Source organism: Leucoraja erinacea, chromosome 6 (assembly GCF_028641065.1).
Source record: "Leucoraja erinacea ecotype New England chromosome 6, Leri_hhj_1, whole genome shotgun sequence".
In the NCBI taxonomy this organism is placed as follows: domain Eukaryota; kingdom Metazoa; phylum Chordata; class Chondrichthyes; order Rajiformes; family Rajidae; genus Leucoraja; species Leucoraja erinaceus.
Window position 1 is genome coordinate 2,805,296 of NC_073382.1, and position 22,669 is coordinate 2,827,964.

The 22,669-nt window shown below is 43.4% G+C and overlaps 1 protein-coding gene across 3 annotated transcripts in view; it reads left to right on the forward strand.

Moving 5' to 3' along the window:
• The window catches only part of LOC129697834 (sodium/hydrogen exchanger 7-like), a 72,042-nt gene continuing 49,373 nt past the window's right edge, over positions 1-22,669 (forward strand). The window contains exons 1-3 of one of the 3 annotated variants that reach the window (XM_055636489.1): positions 1-291; positions 4,208-4,279; positions 15,446-15,795. In XM_055636489.1, the coding sequence (XP_055492464.1) occupies positions 15,501-15,795 (295 nt within the window). In that variant the 5' untranslated portion in view covers positions 1-291; positions 4,208-4,279; positions 15,446-15,500. Of the gene's footprint in view, positions 292-4,207; positions 4,280-14,622; positions 15,796-22,669 lie in introns of those variants that run through there. The other 2 variants (XM_055636490.1, XM_055636491.1) reach the window with 2 other exon arrangements.

The window sequence follows — 22,669 nt, forward strand, 5'->3', positions numbered from 1 at the left end:
CCGGCCAATCGGCGATGGGCTTCCAATCATAGCGGAGCGCACCGGAACGACATGTCGTCCAATTGGAGAGCGCATCTCATTTGGGTTCTGCCAATCACAGGACGGATTAGTTCCCCACCAAGGCGAGGGTTCAATGGAATGTTGTCCCTGACAGAAGGTGCAACATGAAAGGGTAACAAGCAAAGCGCCAGGGCGGCTGCTTTACATTCATGCCTCGTTTTTCCTCGCATTTACACCTATTTTTCTTTTTCGAGGAGGCATAGTTTTGACTAATTAGACCACTCGCAATTGGTAATTAAGAATCGATGAAATCTCGAGGCTGTAATAAGAATATTTGGGGTAAAAATGTGTTAGGTCTTGCTTAGTGTTTTGGACTGTACGCCTGTCCATAACAATGACAACGCCTCTGGGTGCCTGATCAGGAACAGCTCCATCCCCTCTGCAGCCATCAGGCTATTAAACACCACAACCTCCAAATTGGCACTAAACTACATAGGCTTCGTGCATTGTTTATGTGTTTTTACACTATTATTGTTTGTTTGTTTTTATATGTATGTGTATATATATATATATTATTCCTTCTCTCCAGAGATGCTGCCTGACCTGCTGAGTTTCTCCAGCATTTTGTGTCTATCTTCGATTCAAACCAGCATCTGCAGTTCTTTCCCACACTGTCTGTCTATTTATTATGTATGTGTTTCTGTATGTATATGTGTGTGTGTATGTGCATGCTTGTATAAATGTGTATATTTATATATGTTTGTATGCATGTCTATGTGTGTGTGTATATATATATGCATGTATGTGTATGTGTATATATATATATATATATATGTATATATGTGTGTGTTTGTATGTATATATATATATTGTGTGTGTATATAAACACTGAACTTTTTTCTCATTTATATTGTATACAGAGTACTATGTTTAATACTGGATAGACTCGGCTTGTACTCGCTAGAATTTAGAAGATTGAGGGGGGATCTTATAGAAACTTACAAAATTCTTAAATGGTTGGGCAGGCTGGATGCAGGAAGATTGTTCCCGATGTTGGGGAAGTCCAGGACAAGGGGTCACAGTTTAAGGTTAAAGGGGAAATCCTTTAGGACCGAGAAGAATATTTTTCACACAGAGAGTGGTGAATCTCTGGAGCTCTATGCCACAGAAGGTAGTTGAGGCCAGTTCATTGACTATATTTAAGAGGGAGTTAGATGTGGCCCTTGTGGCTAAAGGGATCAGGGGGTATGGAGAGAAGGCAGGTACAGGATACTGAGTTGGATGATCAGCCATGATCATATTGAATGACGGTGCAGGCTTGAAGGGCCGAATGGCCTACTCTTGCACCTATTTTCTATGTTTATATGTTTACATATTCTGTTGTGCTGCTGCAAGTAAGAATTTCATACGACAATAAAACATTCGTGACTAGGTGTTTCTGGTAAAAGAACAATCGTGCAGGTTGATGTTAATAATGCTTAATATATTTTTTCTATTGCTTAAATGAACTGGTTCTGCCCCTTTCAAAGGAAATTATTATTGGCTGAAAACTCTGGTGTATTGTAATGTTTCCTCGTTTTAGTTTTGTTTAGCGTCACGTGTACTGAGGTACAGTGTTTGTTGTCTGCGTAAAGACAATACATAATTACAATCAAGCCATTTACAGTGTATAGATATGTGATAAGGGAATAATGTTTGGTGCAAGCTAAAGCCAGCAAAGTCCGATCAAGTGTAGTCCCAGGATCACCAATGAGATAGATAGAAGTTCAGGACTGCTCTCTGGTTGCGGTAGGGTGGTTCAGTTGCCTGATTAAAGCTAGGAAGAAACTGTCCCTGAATCTGGAAGAGTGCATTTTCACACTTTTATGCCTTTTGCCTATGGGAGTGGGGAGAACAGTGAGTGGCCAGGGTGTGACTCATCCTTCATTATACTGCTAGACATGCCAAGACAGTTTGAGGCATAAATAGAGTCACTGGAAGAGAGGTTGGTTTGTGTGATGGTCTGGGCTGTGTCCACAAATCACTGGAATATCTTGTGGTCTGGATGGAGATGTCCCCAAACCAAGCTCTAATGCATCCTGCTAAAATACTTTCTATATAAAAGGAAATACTGTCATTTATATAATAACTCTCATGATGTCTCAAAACAATTCACAGTCTGGAAAGCACTTTGCTTTTCACAGCTCTTGTCATGTAGGAAACTAATGGTTGAAAGGTGCTTTCTATCGACAATGTTAAACAATTATAGGGAGAATCTATTGCAGAGGATCTGTTACATAGGTTATATCTAATCCAGGGGAAAATTTGTGAAACTCAAACTTTAAAATGATTTACAAAAAATGAATATTTTCTGGTAATTTAGTGCAGAATAACTAAACAATTATTGTTCTTCTTTGAAGTACCTTGGTAGATTTTTTTTAAATCCAGTATAAAAGACTATGTTTAAACAATTCAGCAATCAGCCTTGGAGATTGCAGCTCTTTATATTGCATGTATCAAATTGAATTTCAATATTTGAATTCAGAAATCCCAAAATGCTTCTAAATGAATCAAAGATTTCATCTTCGGAGTGAAATAATTTCTCCTAATTTCACTCTTCAACGGTCTCTCTTGAGGTTATGCCTCGGATCTCTTACATCCTTAGGCGCTGAATCCAGGGGAAAACCTGAATCATCAAACTTTAAAATGATTTACCTCATTGATGACCCTGGTGACTAGTGCACCGAAATAAACAATTATTGTTCTTCTTCCCTCCATAGATTTTTTCTAACCAGCTGAGTTTCAATTCAGCAGCCTTTTGTGGCTACCTTAAATTTTCATGTGTCAAATCTGCAATTCTTTCTTGAAGACACTAAATGACTATAGAATCATAGATTTCATCATAGTGAAATTATTTCACAGGAGTTTCTCATTCAGCGGGCCCTCTCGAGCCTGCACCGCCATTCAATAGTGATCATGGCTGATCATCCAACTGAGTCATCCCGTACCTGCCTTCTCATCCATACCCCCTGACTATCAGCCACAATGTCACATCTAACTCCCTCTTAAATATAGCCAATGAACCCGCCTGTGTTTACCCTCAGCATGGCAGAGAGCTACCAGATTTTTCCAGTATCTGCAATTCTGCTTAAACAAAAAGTCTTTGATTGGACTTTACTGGCTTGACCTTGCACAAAACGTTATTCCCTTATGGAGTATCTATACACTGCAAATGGCTCGATTGTAATCATGCATTATCTTTCCGCTGACTGGTTAGCACACAACAAAAGCTTTTCACTGTACCTTGGTACACATGGCAATAAACTAAACTAAAACTGAGCTTAGCCTAAGGAAACTTACTCCATAACTAATTTGTATCTATCACGTCGAACACCTTAAGTCCTTTGATATTTCAATGAGATTACTGCACATTCTTCTAAATGGTACAGAGCAGAGCTCTAACCTACTCAGTCTCTCTTCAAGTCAAGTATCCTTTATTGTCATTTACACTTTCCAGTCTGAACGAAATTTCATGCCTTGCAGTCATAACAGAATAAAATAACAAAACACACAATGAACACAGGTTTAACATCCACCACAGTGAGTTCACCAGGCACCTCCTCAATGTGATGGAAGGCAAAAAGTCTTAAAGTTCTTGTCTCTTCCCTCCTTGTTCTCCCTCTGCGTTGAGGCGATCCAGGCTTCCGATGTTGTGACCCCGCCGGGTGATGGTAAGTAACTAACATCCAAGCAAACATAGACTGGTGAATCTTTGCTACATTCCCTCAATCGAAGCATATAATTTTTCAGGTAATGACCAACATTCTACACAATATTTTGATTCGGTCAATACAGCATTTGTCATAGACAGGCTGCATCTACATGTCTGGTTTTACTAACTTATAAGACATCGGAGCAGAATTAGGCCATTCGGTCCATTGAGTCTGCTCTGCCATTCGAATGTGACTATCTACCTTTCCCTCTCAACCCCATTCTCCTGCCTTCACCCCTAAACCTTTGACTCCCCAAGGGCGTCAAAAATTACTTGTGTCGTCTTGTACTTATGGTTTAGGTTGTACTTATGTAGAACGCCCTCAGCCATTTCAATAACAACATTTCCTAATCTTTCACTGTTTAAACATTTTTGAAAGAGGGGGAATATGATTGAGATTGTGGGCACAGTGAAACAAGGAACGATTTTTTGACAAGTTAAACTTTTTTTTTGCAGCTTTTCTTAAAAAGAATCTTCCCAAAGATAGAGGAGAATGGCAGCTGTGAATCAGGAGGAACGTGACAAGAGGTAACTTATATTGTGTTGGGATGAAAAATCCTGCTTTTATTGATAGATGGTTACGTTAGTACATTGTACCAATGATAGAAAGGGATACTGAGGAACAGTTGAGTTAGGATAAAAGGGAAAAAGGTGACTTTGTATGTGGTTGTGGTCCGAAGCAGGAGATATAATCAAAGACTAGTCCCGACCCGGTCATTCCTTCCTGCAGAAGATGCCGAAGTTTGAAAGCACCAGACTCGGGAACAGCTTCTTCTCCTCTGTTATCAGCCTTCAGAACGGTCCTATCACAAGCTCAATTCAGTTTAATTTATTGTCACGTGTACCGAGGTACAGTGAAAAGCTTTTGTTGGGTGCTATCCAGTCAGCAGAGAGACAATACATGATTACAATTGAGCCGTTACATGATAAGAGATTAACCATCAAAAAGTCCAATCATAGATAATCCGAGGGTCAACAATGAGGTAGATAGTAGTTCAGCACTGCTATCTGGTTGTGGTGGGATGATTCAGTTGCCTGGTATCAGCTGGGAAGAAACTGTCCCTGAATCTGGAGGTGTGCGTTTTCACACTTCTATACCTTTTGCCCGGTGGGAGGGAGTCGAAGAGTATGACTCGTCCTTGGTTATGCTGCTGGCCTTGCCGAGGAAGTCAATAGAAGGGATGGTCTGGGCTCTCCACAATTTGCTGAAATTTCTTGCCATTTTGGATGGAGCTGGTCCCAAACCGAGCTAAGGTCCTAACATAAGATTTATCGCTACCCATTGCCGACATTGGACTTTATCTGTGGAACTGGTGCTTTACAATGCAAAAAATATATATTCTGCCTCTGTATGTACCCCTTTTCCCGACCTATTCTTTTGAGTTTGACAGCAGCATAATCAAGGACGAGTCGCACCCTGGCCTCTCCCTCTCTCCCATTGCACAAAAGGTACAGAAGTGTGAAATCACACACCTCCAGATTCAGAGACTGTTTCTTCCCTGCTGTTATCAGGCAACTGACCCATCCTACTGCAACTAGAGAGCAGTCCTGAACTACAATCTACTATTGGTGACCCTAAGACTATCTTTGATCAGACTTTACTATCTTTATCTTGCACTAAACGTTATTCCCTTATCAGGTATCTGTACACTGTGAATGGCTCAATAGTAATCGTGTATTGTCTTTCTGCTGACTGGTTAGCAGGTAACAAAAGCTTTTTACTGTATCTCGGTACAGGTGGCAATAAACTAAACTGCAACTTGATTGCATTTGATTGCATTTAAGTATGATATTATCAGATCTGATTGAATAGCATGCAAAACAAAGCTTATCACTGTACTATCACATGATAATATTAAACGTAAACTAAACCTAAACAAGGTTTCAGGTTGCAGTTTCACAGAGGAACTAATACATGAATAATTATGGGATTATCATTTGTTCCACTGTTGTCTTCTGGAAGGAAATGCAGCATCCCTTCTTGCCTGGCCTATATGTTACACCAGGCTCTATTTGTTTAGTTTATTTAGAGCGCGGAAACAGGCCCTTCGGCCCAACGAATCTGCACCGACTAGCGATCCCCGCACATTAACACTATCCACCATATTGCCACTTTCATTTCACTGCACATCTCGTATGTGTATGTGACAAATAAACTTGACTTGACTTGACTTGACTTGACTTCCTACACACACTGGGGACAATTTACACTTATACCAAGCCAATTAACCTACAAACCTGTACATCTTTGGAGTGTGGGTGAAAAAAAAACGAAGATCTCGGAGAAAACCTACGCCGTCACGGGGAGAACGTGTAGACTCCGTACAGACAGCGTCCGTAGTCGGGATTGAACCCGGGTCTCCGGGGTTGCAAGAGCTGCAAGGCAGCAACTCTATTGCTGCACCACCGTGCCGCCCAAAGATGATCCAGCAACCCACTGCTCTTTCTACTATACTATTATGTAAAGACCTAATTGTTATTCATTAGTGTAGTAATAGGAAAATCAATTCAGGCTTTCATTTGAGGGTTTTAGAACTTGTAATTTAAAAAGATCACTATATTTTAATTTTTTGAAGTGAGAATTTTATTACAAGTTTTAAGATCAATGTTAAATCTATCTGTAAACTGTCACAGGATACTTTCTTTCAGCACAAATAGACTTTGAATTAATATATGAATCTTTTAGTAAGTCAACCAGAAATTTGACTGAGTCTCCTGAGTCTCATTTCACATCACGTAAAGATCAAAGATCCTCTTAACATTGTTCTCATTCCCACCCCCAAATTCTTAATTGGAATCCCTGCTCCCATTATTTTCCCCATCTTGTTCCCTCACTGAAATTAATTTATTTAGTTTAGTTTAGAGATACAGCCCGAACGTAAACCGGTGCTTTGGCCCACCGAGTCCACGCCAACCAGCAATATCGCGATCCTAAAACACGAGGGCCAATCTACAATTTTACCAATGCCAATTAATCTACAAACCTGTTTGCCTTTTGAGTGTGTGAGGAATCTGGAGCACCCGGAGAAAACCCACATGGTCCCAGGAAGACAAAAATGCTGGAGAAGCTCAGCAGATGAGGCAGCATCTATGGAGCGAAGGAATCGGCTACGTTTAGGTCGAGACCCAGGGAGAATGTTCACACTCCCTACAGACAGCGCCAGTGATCGAGGGTGTCTGGAGCTGCACGGCAGCAACTCTACTGTGCTGCTCAATTTACTTTGAAATTATTTTTCAAATAATCAAGTTAGAATGGTCGAGTAACAACCAGGCTCCATCTCACTTTGATGTTCAGAAGTGGATCCCCTGAGATGAAAGAAATTTAAATGGGAATATTTTTGGCAACAGGATTTGGACAGTAATAATTAATGAATATAGATTAATTTCATATTGGGAAAAACAACAACTTAAAATTAACGGTACTCATAAATGCTGGAGAAACTTGCGGGTGCAGCAGCATCTATGGAGCAAAGGAAATGGGCAACGTTTCGGCCCGAAACCCTTCTTCAGACTGATAGGGGGTGGGGGTGGGGGTGGGGGTGGGGGGGGGGGGGAAGAAGAAAGGAAAAAGGAGGGGGAGGAGCCCGAGGGCTGAGGGAAAGCTGGGAAGGGGAGGAGACAACAAGGGCTAACAGAATTGTGAGAATTCAATGTTCATGCCTCCAGGATGCAGACTCCCCAAGCGGAATATGAGGTGCTGTTTCTACAATTTCCAGTGGTGCTCACTCTGGCCATGGAGGAGGCCCAGGACAGAGAGGTCGGATACGGAGTGGGAGGGGGAGTCTAAAGAAGGGTTTCGGCCCGAAACGTTACCTATTTGCTTCGCTCCATAGATGCTGCTGCACCTGCTGAGTTTCTCCAGCATTTTTGTGTACCTTTGATTTTCCAGCATCTGCAGTTCCTTCTTAAAAACTTTAAATTGACCTCCATATGTACTGCAAGAGGTTTCAAGATGTGGACCACAGACCGCAATGCATTGACAATTGTTCATTCAATGTTCTAATAAATACAAAATACTCTTCTAATTCTATAACAAATAGAAAACATACATTTGGAGGAACTGGGGGAAAAAAAGGAGAATTAAAAAATAAGGTCAATATTTGACTTCCTCAGTTTGCCTGCACTCTTCCTTGTACACGTTTTAACTTGTATTGTTTCAGAATGGTATTACTTTCAGAAATTCCCATTCTTGTAACTACAACAGTGATTATTGCCAAACATTATCTTTGGCTAAAAAACCCAAAACAAAGAGCTGGAGTAACTCAACAGGTCGGGCAGCATTCCTGGAGAACGTGGGTAGGTGATGTTTTGGGTTGGGACCTTTCTTCGGACAATCTTTGGGCATAACAGAGATAACCTTTGTTCTTAAGTTCTAATAGCAGAATTAGTCCATTCGACCCAGAAAGTTTACATTCAATCATGGGTGATCGATCTTTCTCCCTTAACACCATTCGCGGCCCTGTCTCCACCAATCTTTCCACCACCACGCACAAGAAGTGACAAGACGGACACCGTTGTACGCAGGCAGATGCCGAGAAGTGTGTTCAGCTCTGGCTGAACAACTTCTAAACTTGTGTGCGGACTCGATAAGAAGAACATCAATTCTCCTGCCTTCTCCCCATAACCGCCGACACCCTTACTAATCAAGAATCTGTCAATCTGCGCCATAAAAATATCCATTGACTTGGCCGTTCATGGCAATGAATTCCGCAGATTCACCAACCACTGACGAAAGAAAATGATTTACCAATGTTGGTGGATTCCAAACATCGTCCGTGCTGAGAAACAGGACAGACCGACAGCTTGGTACGGAGACAAAACAAACTGTTGATGCTGGAAACTTGAGCAAAACGTAAAGTGCTGAAGGAACTCAGCGATAATCAGTCTTAAGATGGGTCCCAATCTGAAATATTATCTGTTCATTTCTTCCATAGATGTTGCCTGACCTGCTGAGTTCCTCCAACACTGTGTCTTACTGACAGTTTTATACAGTGTTGAATGAACCCTCAGAATACAGCCATGATATCACGTTGTCCTTTTCTCTGATATCAGACACTATGTCAGGTGGACGGCACCGTTACGCAGCGGTAGAGTTCTGCCTTACAGCGCTAGAGACCCGGGTTCGACCCTGATCCAGGTTCAGTGCTGTCTCTACGGAGTTTGCTCGTTCTCCCTGTGACCGCTTGGGTTTCCTCCGGGTGCTCCGGTTTCCATTCACATTCCAAACACGTTCTGGTTTGCAGGTTAATTGTCTTCTGAAAATTGTCCTTACTGAATAGGATAGAGCTAGTGTAAGGGTGATTGTTGGTCAGTGCAGACTTGGTGGGCCAAAGGGCCTGTTTCCATGCTGTATCTCTAAATCCTTTACTTGTCATCAGTTTCATTTTGGTCTTTTATGTGAAATGTTAGCAGTCTGTGTGTATATATCTCCTCTCCCACTGATTAAAATACTTCATTTTATATAAAATTATCATATGGGAATATGTTGATTATCCTTAACACAAACAATATTCCTAATGTCATGCTCCCCGACCTTTCCCCACACTCACTAACATAATGTTCCTAGAGGGACAGAAGGATCCCGACCCAAAATGTCACCTATCCATGTTTGGTTTAATTTATTGTCATGTGTACCAAGGTGCAGTGAAAGGCTTTGTGTTACGTGCTAACCAGTCAGCGGAAAGACTATACATGATTACAATTGAGCCATTCACAGTGTACAGATATGACAAAGGGAATAACGTTTAGTGCCAGATAAAGTCCAATTAAACTTAGTGTGAGCGGCTTCAATGAGGTAGATAGACGCTCATGACCACTCTCTAGTTGTTGGTAGGATGATTCAGTTGCCTGATAACAGCTGGGAAGAAACTGTCTCTTAATCTGGAATGTGTGTTTTCACACTCCTGTGCACCTTCCCTGATGGACGAGAGGAGAAGAGGGAGTGAGCGGGGTGAGATTCATCCTTGGTTATGATGGTGGCCTTTCCGAGCCAGCAAGAAGTGTAGATGGAGTCAATGGAAGGGTGGTTTGTGGGATAGTCTGGCTCTCGGCTGTGTCCACACTTCTCTGCAATTTCTCGTGGTCTTGCCACAGAATGCAGTGGAGGCCATTTCACTGGATGTTTTCAAGAGAGGGTTAGATTTAGCTCTTGGAGCTAACAGAATAAAGGGATATGGGGGGGGAAAGCAGGAACAAGGTGCTGATTTTGGATGATCTGCTATGCTCACATTGAATGGCGGTGCTGGCTTGAAGGGCCGAATGGCCTACTCCTGCACCTGTTTTCTATGTTTCTAATTGGAAGCTCTCCAGAGATGCTGCCTGAGCTGCTGAGCCACTCCAGCAATATGTGACTTCTACTGTAGCCACCTTAATGATCCCATTTTGTTCCGTTTACCATTCCTTTGTAACCTATCAATGTTAGTACAGTGTCTTTACTCAATTACTCACTCCTGTAGTGTATTCACCCAGTTTACAATCCTATCTGTTTCCCTTAATCTTCCAATCTATTCAAAATCTTTCAGTGAGTCAGACATGCCCCAGTTCCGTTTCCTCACTTTAAACCCACTAATCACCAGCCACATGCCATGGAATCCGAAGGTCGTAAACACACAGACCAATTTCAGAAACCTGAGCACAACTGTCTGTGCTGGGACTAAATGCATTTCGTTGTCTCTGTACTGTACACTGACAATGACAATTAAAATTGAATCTGAATCTGAATCTGATGCAGTGCAGAACTGTACTGTCAGCTATGATGGAGACATGCGAGACTGCAGATACTGGAATTCAGAGCAAAAATCATAGTGCTGGAGGAACTCTACAGGCCAGGTAGCACTTGTGAAGGAAAATGGACAGATGAGGAAGGGTCCCGACTTGAAACCGTCTGTACATTTCCATTTCCCATCCACGGAGACGGCACGGTGACGCAGCGGTAGAGTTGTTACTTTACAGCGCCAGATTCCTCACAGGGTTCGATCCAGACTACACGGAGTTTGCTTATTCTCCCTGTGACTGGGTTTTCTCCCGATGCTCCGGTTTCCTCACACGTTCCAAAGATGTACAGGTTTGTAGGTTCATTTGGCTTTGGCAAAAATTGTAAATTGTCCCTAGTGTGTGTGTAGGATAGTGCTAGTGGCTGGGGATTGCTAGTCAGCATGGACTCAGTGGGCCGAAGGGCTCGTTTCCACGGTGTATCTCTAAACTAAACTAAACTACAGATGCTGCCAGACCTGCTGAGTACCTCCAGCATTATGTTTGATTTTTTGCTGTCAGATTCATTTATGTGAGATGTTATTTTCTTTAAAAGGAAGTACCCTTGGTATTTTCTCCATGGCAGTCAATGTTTCACAGCAATTCAACTCTCAGTCAACACCTCATAGGAGCATGAGGGGGGATCTTATAGAAACTTACAACATTCTTAAGGGGTTGGACAGGCTAGATGCAGAAAGATTGTTCCCGATGCTGGGGAAGTCCAGAACAAGGGGTCACAGTTTAAGGATAAGGGGGAAATCTTTTAGGATCGAGATGAGGAAACCATTTTTCACACAGAGAGTGGTGAATCTCTGGAATTCTCTCCCACAGAAGGTAGTTGAGGCCAATTCATTGGCTATATTTAAGAGGGAGTTAGATGTGGCCCTTGTGGCTAAAGGGATCATGGGGTATAGAGAGAAGGCAGGTACAGGATACTGAGTTGGATGATCAGCCATGATCATATTGAATGGCGGTGCAGGCTCGAAGGGCCGAATGACCTACTCCTGCACCTATTTTCTATGTTTCTATGCTATGTCCATCTTTCAGCTGCATTTCCTATATCACAATACACCTTTGGACATCTCAGAAGCAGTTTATATAGCAATTTTGTAGACACAAGGGACTGCAGATGCTGGTTTACAAAAAAGACACACAAAGTGCTGGAAGAACATGAATAGGTGGGTTCTGGTCAGAGCCCCTCTCTGTATCTGTATCCTCCAGTGATGCTGCCTGACCCGCCTGAGTTACTCCAGCACTTTGCATCTTTGTTTGAAACAATCTCTTTTATTTTCTCTATAAAGTCTCCTATTCACAGCCCCTTATTTTAAACCGGACAATCAGCAGCAATACATTTGTTTCCACGAATGCTATCCCAGACTATCATGTTATTAAACACCACAGCAAATGACTTTCCGCAGATGCCGCCTGACCCGCTGAGTTACTCCATAACATCACAGAAATTGTCCACATCCATTGTGAAATGTCTCAGTTTCTTTATGAAAATTAATATCTTCTAATTGTAAGTGAAATCCCAGTATGTCTGTTTTGCTTCACTAGCTTTGCTATAATGCGAAGTCCAAGTACATCTAGTACTCTACACTATAATCTGACAAAGATTACATCTATAATTGTTCCCATTAGACCCAGAATTCCATTAATATTATCTGAAAGACTTAGTCACCAGGTGCAATTTTATTGTCTTGTGAACCTGAACTACGTAACCTTAAAGGACACAAAGTGCTGGAGTAACTCAGCAGGTCAGGCAGCATCTCAGGAGAACATGGATAGGTCTGAAGAAGGGTCCGGGCTAAATATGTCACCCATTCCAGCACTTTGTGTCCTTTTGCATATAAACCTGCATTTGCAGTTCTTTGTTTCTACATAACTTTAACATCAGCAGTGCAGTGGTTTAGTTACTGAACTAGTCGACAGTGTTGTGGCCCATCGATTTAGAGACACGAGTTTGAATGCCACCATGGGAACTAGAGGAATTCAAGTCGAGTAATTAAATAAATCTTGAATTACATTTCCTTAACTGTGACCACGTTGTATCTGATCTTAGTGACATCTTTCAGGAAACCTCCACAAAACCCTCCTCCTTTCTAATGTAGAACACTTGTATTTTTATTTAAGTTTGGTGGCTCAGTGGTGCAGCGGTAGAGCTGCTGCCTTACAGCGCCAGAGACCCGGGTTTGATCCTGACCTCGGGTGCTTGCCTATATGGAGTTTGTACGCTCTCCCCGTGACCGCATGGGTTTTCTCCAGGATCTTCAGTTTCCTCCCACACTCCAAAGACGTACAGGTTTATAGGTTAATTGGCTTTGGTAAATTGTCTCTAGAATGTGGAGGATAGTGCTAGTGTACGGGGTGATCGATAGTCGGTGGGCCAATGGGCCTAATACTGCACTGTATCTCTCAACTAAACTAACCATAGGATCATAGGAGCAGAATTACGCCCTTTTTGCCCATCGAGTCTGTTCCACACCTTGGTCTGGCTGATATGTGACTCTGGACTCGCAGATGTAGTTGATGAGTTACCTTCAAGAACAATAAGCGATGAAAAATAAGTAAGTTTATTGGCCAAGTATTCACATACAAGGAATTTGCCTTGGTGCTCCGCCCACAAGTAACAACATGACATAGTGACAGTTACAAATGACTCAGAAAACTGTAAACATTAATAATAATAAAACATTAATGATAAAACAGCATTGATCAAGCATGTGAACTAACAAAATACCAGATCAAAGGGAAGCTACAGATTTTTGGCTGTTGAGTAGAGCAACTACTCGTGGATAAAAAATGTCAATATTATCAGCAAATACATTTAAAAAAAAATCTGTCTCTCCATTCTAGTCACCCAATTTTCCCCTTTCCCCAATCTCTGGTCTTTATATCTTTGGATTCAACTGTCCAAATGAAGCTCATCAGAAGCACATGCAACAATATCTCATCTTCTGACTTGGCACAGCACAGTCTTACAGCAGATTCACATTGAGGTGACCATTGATTACCATAGAAGATAAAGATTAATGATTACAAATAATTACTTTTATCTTGCATTCACTGACATTTTTCAGACTTTTCCATAAACATTCTCAACTTTATTTTTTATTACATGTGCAATGCTCGTGACTCTGAAGTTAGGTTATCTCTCCCTCTCGAAGAGTAAACAATCCATTACAGGCATCTCACTGCCCCAATTGTTCACTTTATTTGGCTGAAAATCAACATCACAGATTCTATAATACCTCGGGACAGGGCAAGAATGGCAAATCTAAGGCAGGTCTTTCTCCCTCTTAGCCATTCATTACCAGTTCATAACCCCCCCCCCCTCAAAGATCTATTGAACATGCTTTATCATTTCCAGTCAAAGTTGTGCTTAATTCCTACTTTCCTAATCTTTTTTTTTTCCCAGGCTAATCCCAATCTTTCCAAATATACTTGTAAAAATATGTCCTCTGCATTTTCTGCTCTTTGCCAGATTTGTCACCTCTTCAAACAACTCTAGTACACCAAAAAGAGTGGTCCCATGCTTAATTACTACGCTCACAAGTTCTCGGAGTAAACATAGAAAATAGGTGCAACCCTCCTGTTGATTTACAGTTTAAAGTTGTTAGCCTCATTCTTAATACATTCCCTATTTATGTGGTTTCCTCTGATCCCACAGTCAATCCCTCGCAACCCCCCCCGCCCCATTCCCCACCATAGAAACATAGAAATTAGGTGCAGGAGTAGGCCATTCGGCCCTTCGAGCCTGCACCGCCATTCAATATGATCATCCAACTCAGTATCCCGTACCTGCCTTCTCTCCATACCCCCTGATCCCCTTAGCCAGAAGGGCCACATCTCCCTCTTAAATATAGCCAATGAACTGGCCTCAACTACCCTCTGTGGCAGAGAGTTCCAGAGATTCACCACTCTCTGTGTGAAAAAACCATCCCACCCTAATCCCCACCATTCCCCCTTCTGTCCTCCTATCGCCACCCCGCTCCTTTCCCAACATATCCCGCCCCCTCACATCCCATATCCTACATTTCTCCCCATCCTCATCTCACCACCTAATCAGACCCACACTATCTAGCCTTCAATGCCTTGCGAATAAGAATTCCCAATATCATAAATTTTCATTGCCATTTTGAAACACCCTAAGATTTACCATCATTCCAATTTTATTTCCTCTCAGTGTTTGCCTGCTAATGCTCATGTGGTTTTGGGATTTTAATCTATTGAAGGTAAATTGTGGACGTTGAGCTTTTATTATCTAATTTTAAGAGTCATGACTTCATTATGGCCATAAACTTGAAACTTTAATTCTGCTTGTATGTCCACATCCACTGCCTGAACCTCCTATTTTATTTGTTCTAATTTACGATTTCCAGTCTCCATAGCATTTTGCTACCCTGATTTCAAACCCTGATTCGTAAACGCTAAACTCCAGGGCACAGAAACAGCGACGAATGCTCTATGTGTAGGAAGAAACTGCAGATGCTGGTTTACACCGATGGTAGACACAAAATGCTGGAGTAACTCAGCGGGACAGGCAGCATCTCTGGAGAGAAGGAATGGGTGACTTTTCGGGTCGAGACGAGACCGATAAATGATGTAAATACGTAGCAGGTCAGGCAGCATCGATAGAGAAGTGGGAAAAGTTAGAAAACAAACATGTTTTGAGTTGCAGAGAGCTACCAAAGAACAAAGGGCTGCGGGTGACACAGAGGAAGAATCTAAATGTTACAACAGCGAGAAACAGTTCCCATTTGGGGCAAAGGTGAAGCGTGCAGAGATTTATAACGCCCATAAACGAGGGGGTAAAGATACAGCGCGTTAGGTCAATAAATATAAATTAGAATAAGCATTTCCTTTTTAAGCGCAAGGCGGGGTTTGTGCTAAATGGTGTCTCCTGCTTGCTTTCCCCGCCCCCTTCTCTCCGATGCTACGCAGTTTTGACAGCGTTTGAATCCCAGAGGTTACACATACAGACCAGCTTGGGGAAGCAATGGAGCCGGCAAGGTGCAGCAGCAGCCGCCGGGTCTCGGGGTATCGCATGGCCGGCCTGAGGAAGCTTCTGCTCGCCGTCTTCTGGCTGTTCGGAGCCCTGGTTTGGCGATCCTGGGCAGACAGCGCCATGGAGGAGATCACCACGGAGAAAGAGGCGGAAGAAAGCCACCGGCAAGACAGCGCGAACCTGCTGCTCTTCATCCTGCTGCTCACACTCACCATCCTCACTATATGGCTATTCAAACACCGCCGTTTCCGTTTTATCCACGAAACTGGCCTGGCGATGATCTACGGTAAGGACGGACACGATGTATCAATGTGCCACCCCTTCCCATTTGTAACATGGCTCCATTGTGGTTGTATAAATACTGCAACAATGTAGCTGCCAATATAATCGCCTGTGGAATTCCACATGTATCTCTCCCGTTGTTCCCAATGTCATGTTGCAATTTTGTTTGTGAATTGAAACTGAAACTGTCCCCCCGTGTTTGTCAATTGCAATGAACCCCGCTAACCTTGGCTGAGTTTTAATGCTGCATGCATGGTTTCCATTGGTCGATTTGGTCTCAACTGCCGGCAAATGTCAGTCAAGTGCCGGTTCCACGTCCCCACGCTCAGCAAAATGTAACTCCCCGGCGCTGCCGCCTTTGTTTATGAACCAAGCGTTTTATCTGCGAAAACAGATTTGGCGAACATGCAGGGTTTGCAATCTATAACTCGCCGGCCCTGCTCTGCCACGTTATGTGGTTGCCGTTCGGGGCGGCACAGTGGCGCAGCGCCAGAGACCCGGGTTCGATCCCGACCTCTGGTGTTGTGGACATTGTACGTTCTCCCTGTGACCTCATCGGTTTGCTCTGCCCACCCCCCATCCCAAATACATGCGGGCTGGTAGGTGATTGTAACTATCAATAAAATTATAAAATAGTATATTTTTATCTATAAAATATTGTCTATAATCTAAAAAAGATGCCAAAATGGAGTGACATAAAACTAATGTGTACGGGTGCAAGGCCTGTTTCCATGCTGTATTTCTAAACTAAACTACACTAATGTTTGCAGAATGACAATCTAAATGTAATCTATGACACACTCGAACCTTATGGAAATTGTATTTTTATTTCCTGGTGGATTTTGTACATTGCCATTGCTTGTGAAACACAACACTACCCTTTGGTTGATTCCACGAGGCCCAGGTGGCAGCAAAAAGCAAACCGTTTTTAGCTGGAAAAGCAAAAAAACAAACAAATTGCAGTTGCTTGGATGTGAACTGCAACACAGAAATTGCAGGAAGAAATCGGATATTTCCAGCAATTTCTGTTTGTGCTGTTTTATAGTAAATCTCCAGAGCGTTTGCATCAACAGGAAAGCCATTCACTCTCTTGACAGGGGGAAAGCCTTTTAATAATGGTTTTGTGGTGGAGTATTAGACCCAATACATATATTGGGTTAATCAATGAAAGAATTCTGGCCTTGCAACATATCGGATCAAAGCAGAGGGAGGACTCTCAGTCTGAAGAAGGGTCTCAACCCCAAACATCATCCTTTCAGCAGTGATGCTGCCTGGGTTTAGTTACTCGTGCATTTTGTGTCTGCCGTCGATCGGGGTAGGCATTGTGAGATGTACATTCAATTCTTAGTCCACCCATACTATCCATGAAACACAGCACAGGAAAAATCTAGAAATAACAGCATTAGATGGGGAAGAGACGGGTAAATGTTTTAAACGGAGATCCCGGTGAGTGCAATGAGTAATAATTTCAATAATTGTCGGCTGAAAATTCACGACTACTTGGCTGTTAGATTGAGGTAAAACAAAGCACTGGAGGGTCTCAGTGGGCCAGGCAACATCTGCAGAGGGAATGGTTATGTGACATTGGGTCAATAGACAATAGGTGCAGGAGTAGGCCATTCAGCCCTTCGAGCCAACACCGCCATTCAATGTGATCATGGCTGATCATCCCCAATCAGTACCCCGTTCCTGCCTTCTCCCCATATCCCCTGACTCCGCTATTTTTAAGAGCCCTATCTAGCTCTCTCTTGCTCCAGAGAACCCGCCTCCACCGCCCTCTGAGGCAGAGAATTCCACAGACTCGCCACTCTCTGTGAGAAAAAGTATTTCCTCGTCTCCGGTCAGGGCCATCTTCAGACTGATTGGAAGAGGGGAGAGCAAGTTGGAAAAGAGAGGTGGGGGCAGGATAAAGGCTGCCGAGTGATAGGCAGATACAGGTGAGGGGTTTGTAAGAAGGAACCAGATGCAGGTTTAAACCAAAGATAGACACAAAATGATGGGGTAACTCAGCGCGTCGGGCAGCATCTCTGGAGAAAAGTATTAGGTGATGTTTCAGGTCGAGACCCTTCTTCAGACCAAATGGATGATTCATACTTCTTGGCCTCCTTGTACTTCTAATGCATCTTGAGTAGTACCGGTGTCGGAGGTTTTGGGGGAGAAGGCAGGAGAATGGAGTTAGGAGGGAGAGATGGATCAGCCATGATTGAATGGTGGAGCAGACTTGATGGGCTGAATGGACTAATTCTGCTCCTATTTCTTGTGGTCTGAAATGTCATACATTCCTTTGCTCCAGAGATGCTGCCTGACCTGCTGAGTTACTCCAGCTTTTTGTGTCTGTTGCAGGTGAGAAGTGTTTGATTGGCAGATGGGTGGAGTAAGTTTAGTTTAGAGACACAAGGCAAAAACAGGTCCTTCGGCCCACTGAGTCCGTGCTGACCAGAGATCCCCACGCACGAGCATTATCCGAAACACAGTTTGGACACGTTACAATTACACCGAGTCAATTAGCCAACAAACCTGTACGTCTTTACAGTGTGCGAGGAGGCCGGAGCACTCGGCGAAAACTCACACAGGTCACGGGCAAAATGTACAAACTCCACACAGCCAGCACCCATAGTCTCAGGTCTCTTGCGCCACAAGGCAGCATCTCTACCGCTGCGCCACCTTGCTGCCCTATGACGGTGAAAGATGAAAAGGAGATTAAAGGGAGCCAGAGGAGGAGTGAAGAGTGTGAAGCTGGAGGGAGAGAGGGATGTTGACGAAAGGAGATGGAGGAGGGGTAAGAGATGGGGGGAGGGCGGGAAATGGAGGACCTGTATTTGGGAGATGAGAATATGAAGGAAGGCAAAGAAGCTGGGGGGGGGAGGGGGGAATTGGACGCCCAGGGTGGTGGGTTGCAATTCGAACGGAAAGGAGCACATTATAGTGTGTCCGTGATCATTTTTTTCTTCCGGTGACAGATTAAACCAAGATCTTCTGTGCTTATTCTTATCAAAGGCCTTCAGAATATCCTAGTAAACAACATCCACTGATTCTCCGTGATTTAACCTGTCAGCTGAAAACAGAAGTCGAGGAAATAAAATTAATATGTCTATTTTTGTAAGATGCAGTTAGTGGAGGAGAAAGGATAATTATGTGAGCATATTTCAACTAACATAGTGTTGGAATAAAATGAGGCACTCTGGATTAGGACGTTACCTCCTGTAGCAGATCTAGATTGGGATGGCACCTCCAGAGTATCAGCGGTGATTTTGCTGACCTGCTACTGTACAAACCAAAATGCCAAGTCTTACATACTTTGATTGTTTATGGTGGTTTAGTTTAGGGTAGTGATACAGCACGGAAACAGGCCCTTCGGCCCACCGGGTCCGTATTGTTCAGTGATCCCCGTACACAACCACCATCCTACACACACACTAGGGACAATTTAAAATTTTGTTTTAATTTTTTTACCAAAGCCAATTCGCCTACAAACCTGTACGTCTTTGGAGTGTGGGAGGAAACCGGAGCACCCGGAGAAAACCCATGTGGTCACAGGGAGAATGTACAAACTCCATACCGACAGCACCCGTAGTTGGGTTTGAACCGGGGTCTCTGGTGCTGTAAGGCAGCAACTCTCCCGCTGCGCCACTGTGATAATATTTTTCAATGTACAGTATATTTGATGTAAAGTGATTCATTTGTTAGAATACAAGTTTGGATGCGTACATAGTTGGAAAGACAGAAATCTCAGAGGATGTATGATGGTGCAGCAGTAGAGTTGCTGCCTGACAAGGCCGGATTCAGCGAGGTCAACATGGACTCGATGGGCTGAAGGGCCTGTTTCTGCTCTGTGTCTCTAAACTAAACAAAACTAAACGTCCTGTTGTGGTCAGCAACAGCATAACAGGTGCATGTGATGTACCTCTGCTGCAAGCAGACTGAGCAATTACTATGTTTAAGAAGGAACTGCAGATGCTGGAGAATCGAAGGTACACAAAAAAGCTGGAGAAACTCAGAAGGGTTTCGGCCCGAAACGTTGCCTATTTCCTTCACTCCATAGATGCTGCTGCACCCGCTGAGTTTCTCCAGCTTTCCTGAGCAATTACTATGCTTGGTGCTGCTCAACTGGAAATATTATAATCTTATGCTGGAATTTCTATTGATTTTTCAAGACATTTATTACTTTTATCCTTGGATATTGCCTCATCTCATTGCAGTATATTTTTTAGATTCATCAAAATTAGTATTTATTTTTAGTTTTAGACATACAGTGTGGAAACGGGCCCTTCGGCCCTACCGAATCCACACCGACCAACGATAACTCATTCACGAGCCCATAAGGGGCAATTTACAGAAGGCATTTAACTGATAAATCCGCATGTCTTTGGAATGGAAACCAGAGCACCTGGAGAAAACCCACACGGTCACAGGGAAAGCGTACAAACTCCGTACGGACAGCACCTTCAATCAGGATTGAACCCGGGTCTCTGGTGCTGTGAGGCAGCAACTCTTTTGCTGTGCCACTGTGCCTCTCTGAGGATTGGGTGCAACTGGTTTACTTACATGTACCCTGTCTCTTGATTGTTTAATGATTTACGGAAATATCTGTGTGTCTCTGCACTTTGATTGCCCGGGAAATAATGCTGTGCAGCGGTTCAAATTGGCTGATTGTATTTCTATCCAAGATGTTCCTATTTTCTCCCCTCTACTATTTTCTTTCAGGAAAGCTGCCTCCCGTATTGTATCGAGTTGTAGATGATGGTGTTTGATTTTTATAAACACAGTTGGAAATGAGCAGTTTTGGCAGCCAGTTTCAATAGGTAGAATATTTTGAGAGGATTTTGAACTGTGTTCAAAGTTTTAATATTATATTATAAGAGTATAAACAACCTGCCGTTTTATGCATAATCAGAATACAAATAATTAATTTGAATTATTCTGTGTACTTCACCTGGATGGTAGCCTTATTCATGAGCCTTATTCAACTGGCCTCAACTACCTTCTGTGGAACTCTCTGCCACAGAAGGTAGTTGAGGCCAGTTCATTGGCTATATTTAAGAGGGAGTTAGATGTGGCCCTTGTGGCTAAAGGGATCAGGGGGTATGGCGAGAAGGCAGGGATGGGATACTGCGTTGGATGATCAGCCATGATCATATTGAATGGCGGTGCAGGCTCGAAGGGCCGAATGGCCTACTCCTGCACCTATTTTCTATGTTTCATGGGTCAGGTTACAGTCGTAAGAACGTCTCGACCCGAAACATCACCCATTCCTTCTATGTCCAGTTGAGTTACTCCAGCATTTTGTGTTTTTCTTCAGCATTAATAAGTTGGACGTGTGGAGTCCAGTTTTTCGAGGGCATGTTCAATATTGTTTTTCATCTACAAAAGTCAAAATGAAAAAGAAATGTTGCATTTAAAAAGGAGTAGTCTTCTGTTTGCACTGTGGAGGTGAGGCTTGTTTGGGTTTAATTGTTCTGAGGTCTGCTACTGATTGACTACCACATTCTCCTGTGAAACAAATTGCCCTGCTGAGAGGTGTTTTTCATGTTGGAATGAAGTTACTCTGACTAGGCAGAGAGGTGTGGTGCAGTTTGTACAGTACATTGATAGATTGGTGTTGCTTTGCTCTCATTTTAACATTGTTCACATATAACCATATAACAATTACAGCACGGAAACAGGCCATCTCGGCCCTACAAGTCCGTGCCGAACAACTTTTTTTCCCTTAGTCCCACCTGCCTGCACTCATACCATAACCCTCCATTCCCTTCTCATCCATATGCCTATCCAATTTATTTTTAAATGATACCAACGAACCTGCCTCCACCACTTCCACTGGAAGCTCATTCCACACCGCTACCACTCTCTGAGTAAAGAAGTTCCCCCTCATGTTACCCTTAAACTTCTGTCCCTTAATTCTGAAGTCATGTCCTCTTGTTTGAATCTTCCCTATTCTCAAAGGGAAAAGCTTGTCCACATCAACTCTGTCTATCCCTCTCATCATTTTAAAGACCTCTATCAAGTCCCCCCTTAACCTTCTGCGCTCCAGAGAATAAAGACCTAACTTATTCAACCTATCTCTGTAACTTAGTTGTTGAAACCCAGGCAACATTCTAGTAAATCTCCTCTGTACTCTCTCTATTTTGTTGACATCCTTCCTATAATTGGGCGACCAAAATTGTACACCATACTCCAGATTTGGTCTCACCAATGCCTTGTACAATTTTAACATTACATCCCAGCTTCTATACTCAATGCTCTGATTTATAAAGGCTAGCATACCAAAAGCTTTCTTTACCACCCTATCTATATGAGATTCCACCTTCAAGGAACTATCAAGAGTCAAGAGTCAATTTAATTGTCATTTGGACCCCTGGGGGTCCAAACGAAATGCCATTTCTGCAGCCATACATTACACACAAATAGACCCCAGACACAACATAATTACATTTAACATAAACATCCATCACATAACTGTGATGGAAGGCCAAAAAAACTTATCTCTCCACTGCACCCCCCCCCCCCCGATGTCACAGTCAAAGTCAAAGCCCCCCGCTGGCGATGGCGATTGTCCCGCGGCCATTGAAGCCACGCCGGGTGGTGCGAGGTCGCACACCGGGTCTTGATGTTGGAGCCCCCGGTGTGTGCTCGCAAAGTCCCGCGGCCGTTCCAGCCGCGCGGGGCAATGGTGTTAGGCCCCGCTCCAGGAGCTCTTCGACCCCGCAACACGGGCGGGAGAATTCGCCGTTGCAGCAGCCCGAAAAGCGGTCTCCCTCCAGGGAGCCGCGCGGGGTCGTCCGAGCCGTCCGCAGACCCGCAGTAGCAGCCTCCGACTCAGCAGCGGCAGCAGCAGCAGCGGCAGCGCTCCTCCACCGCTCCACCCGCTCCGGTCTCGG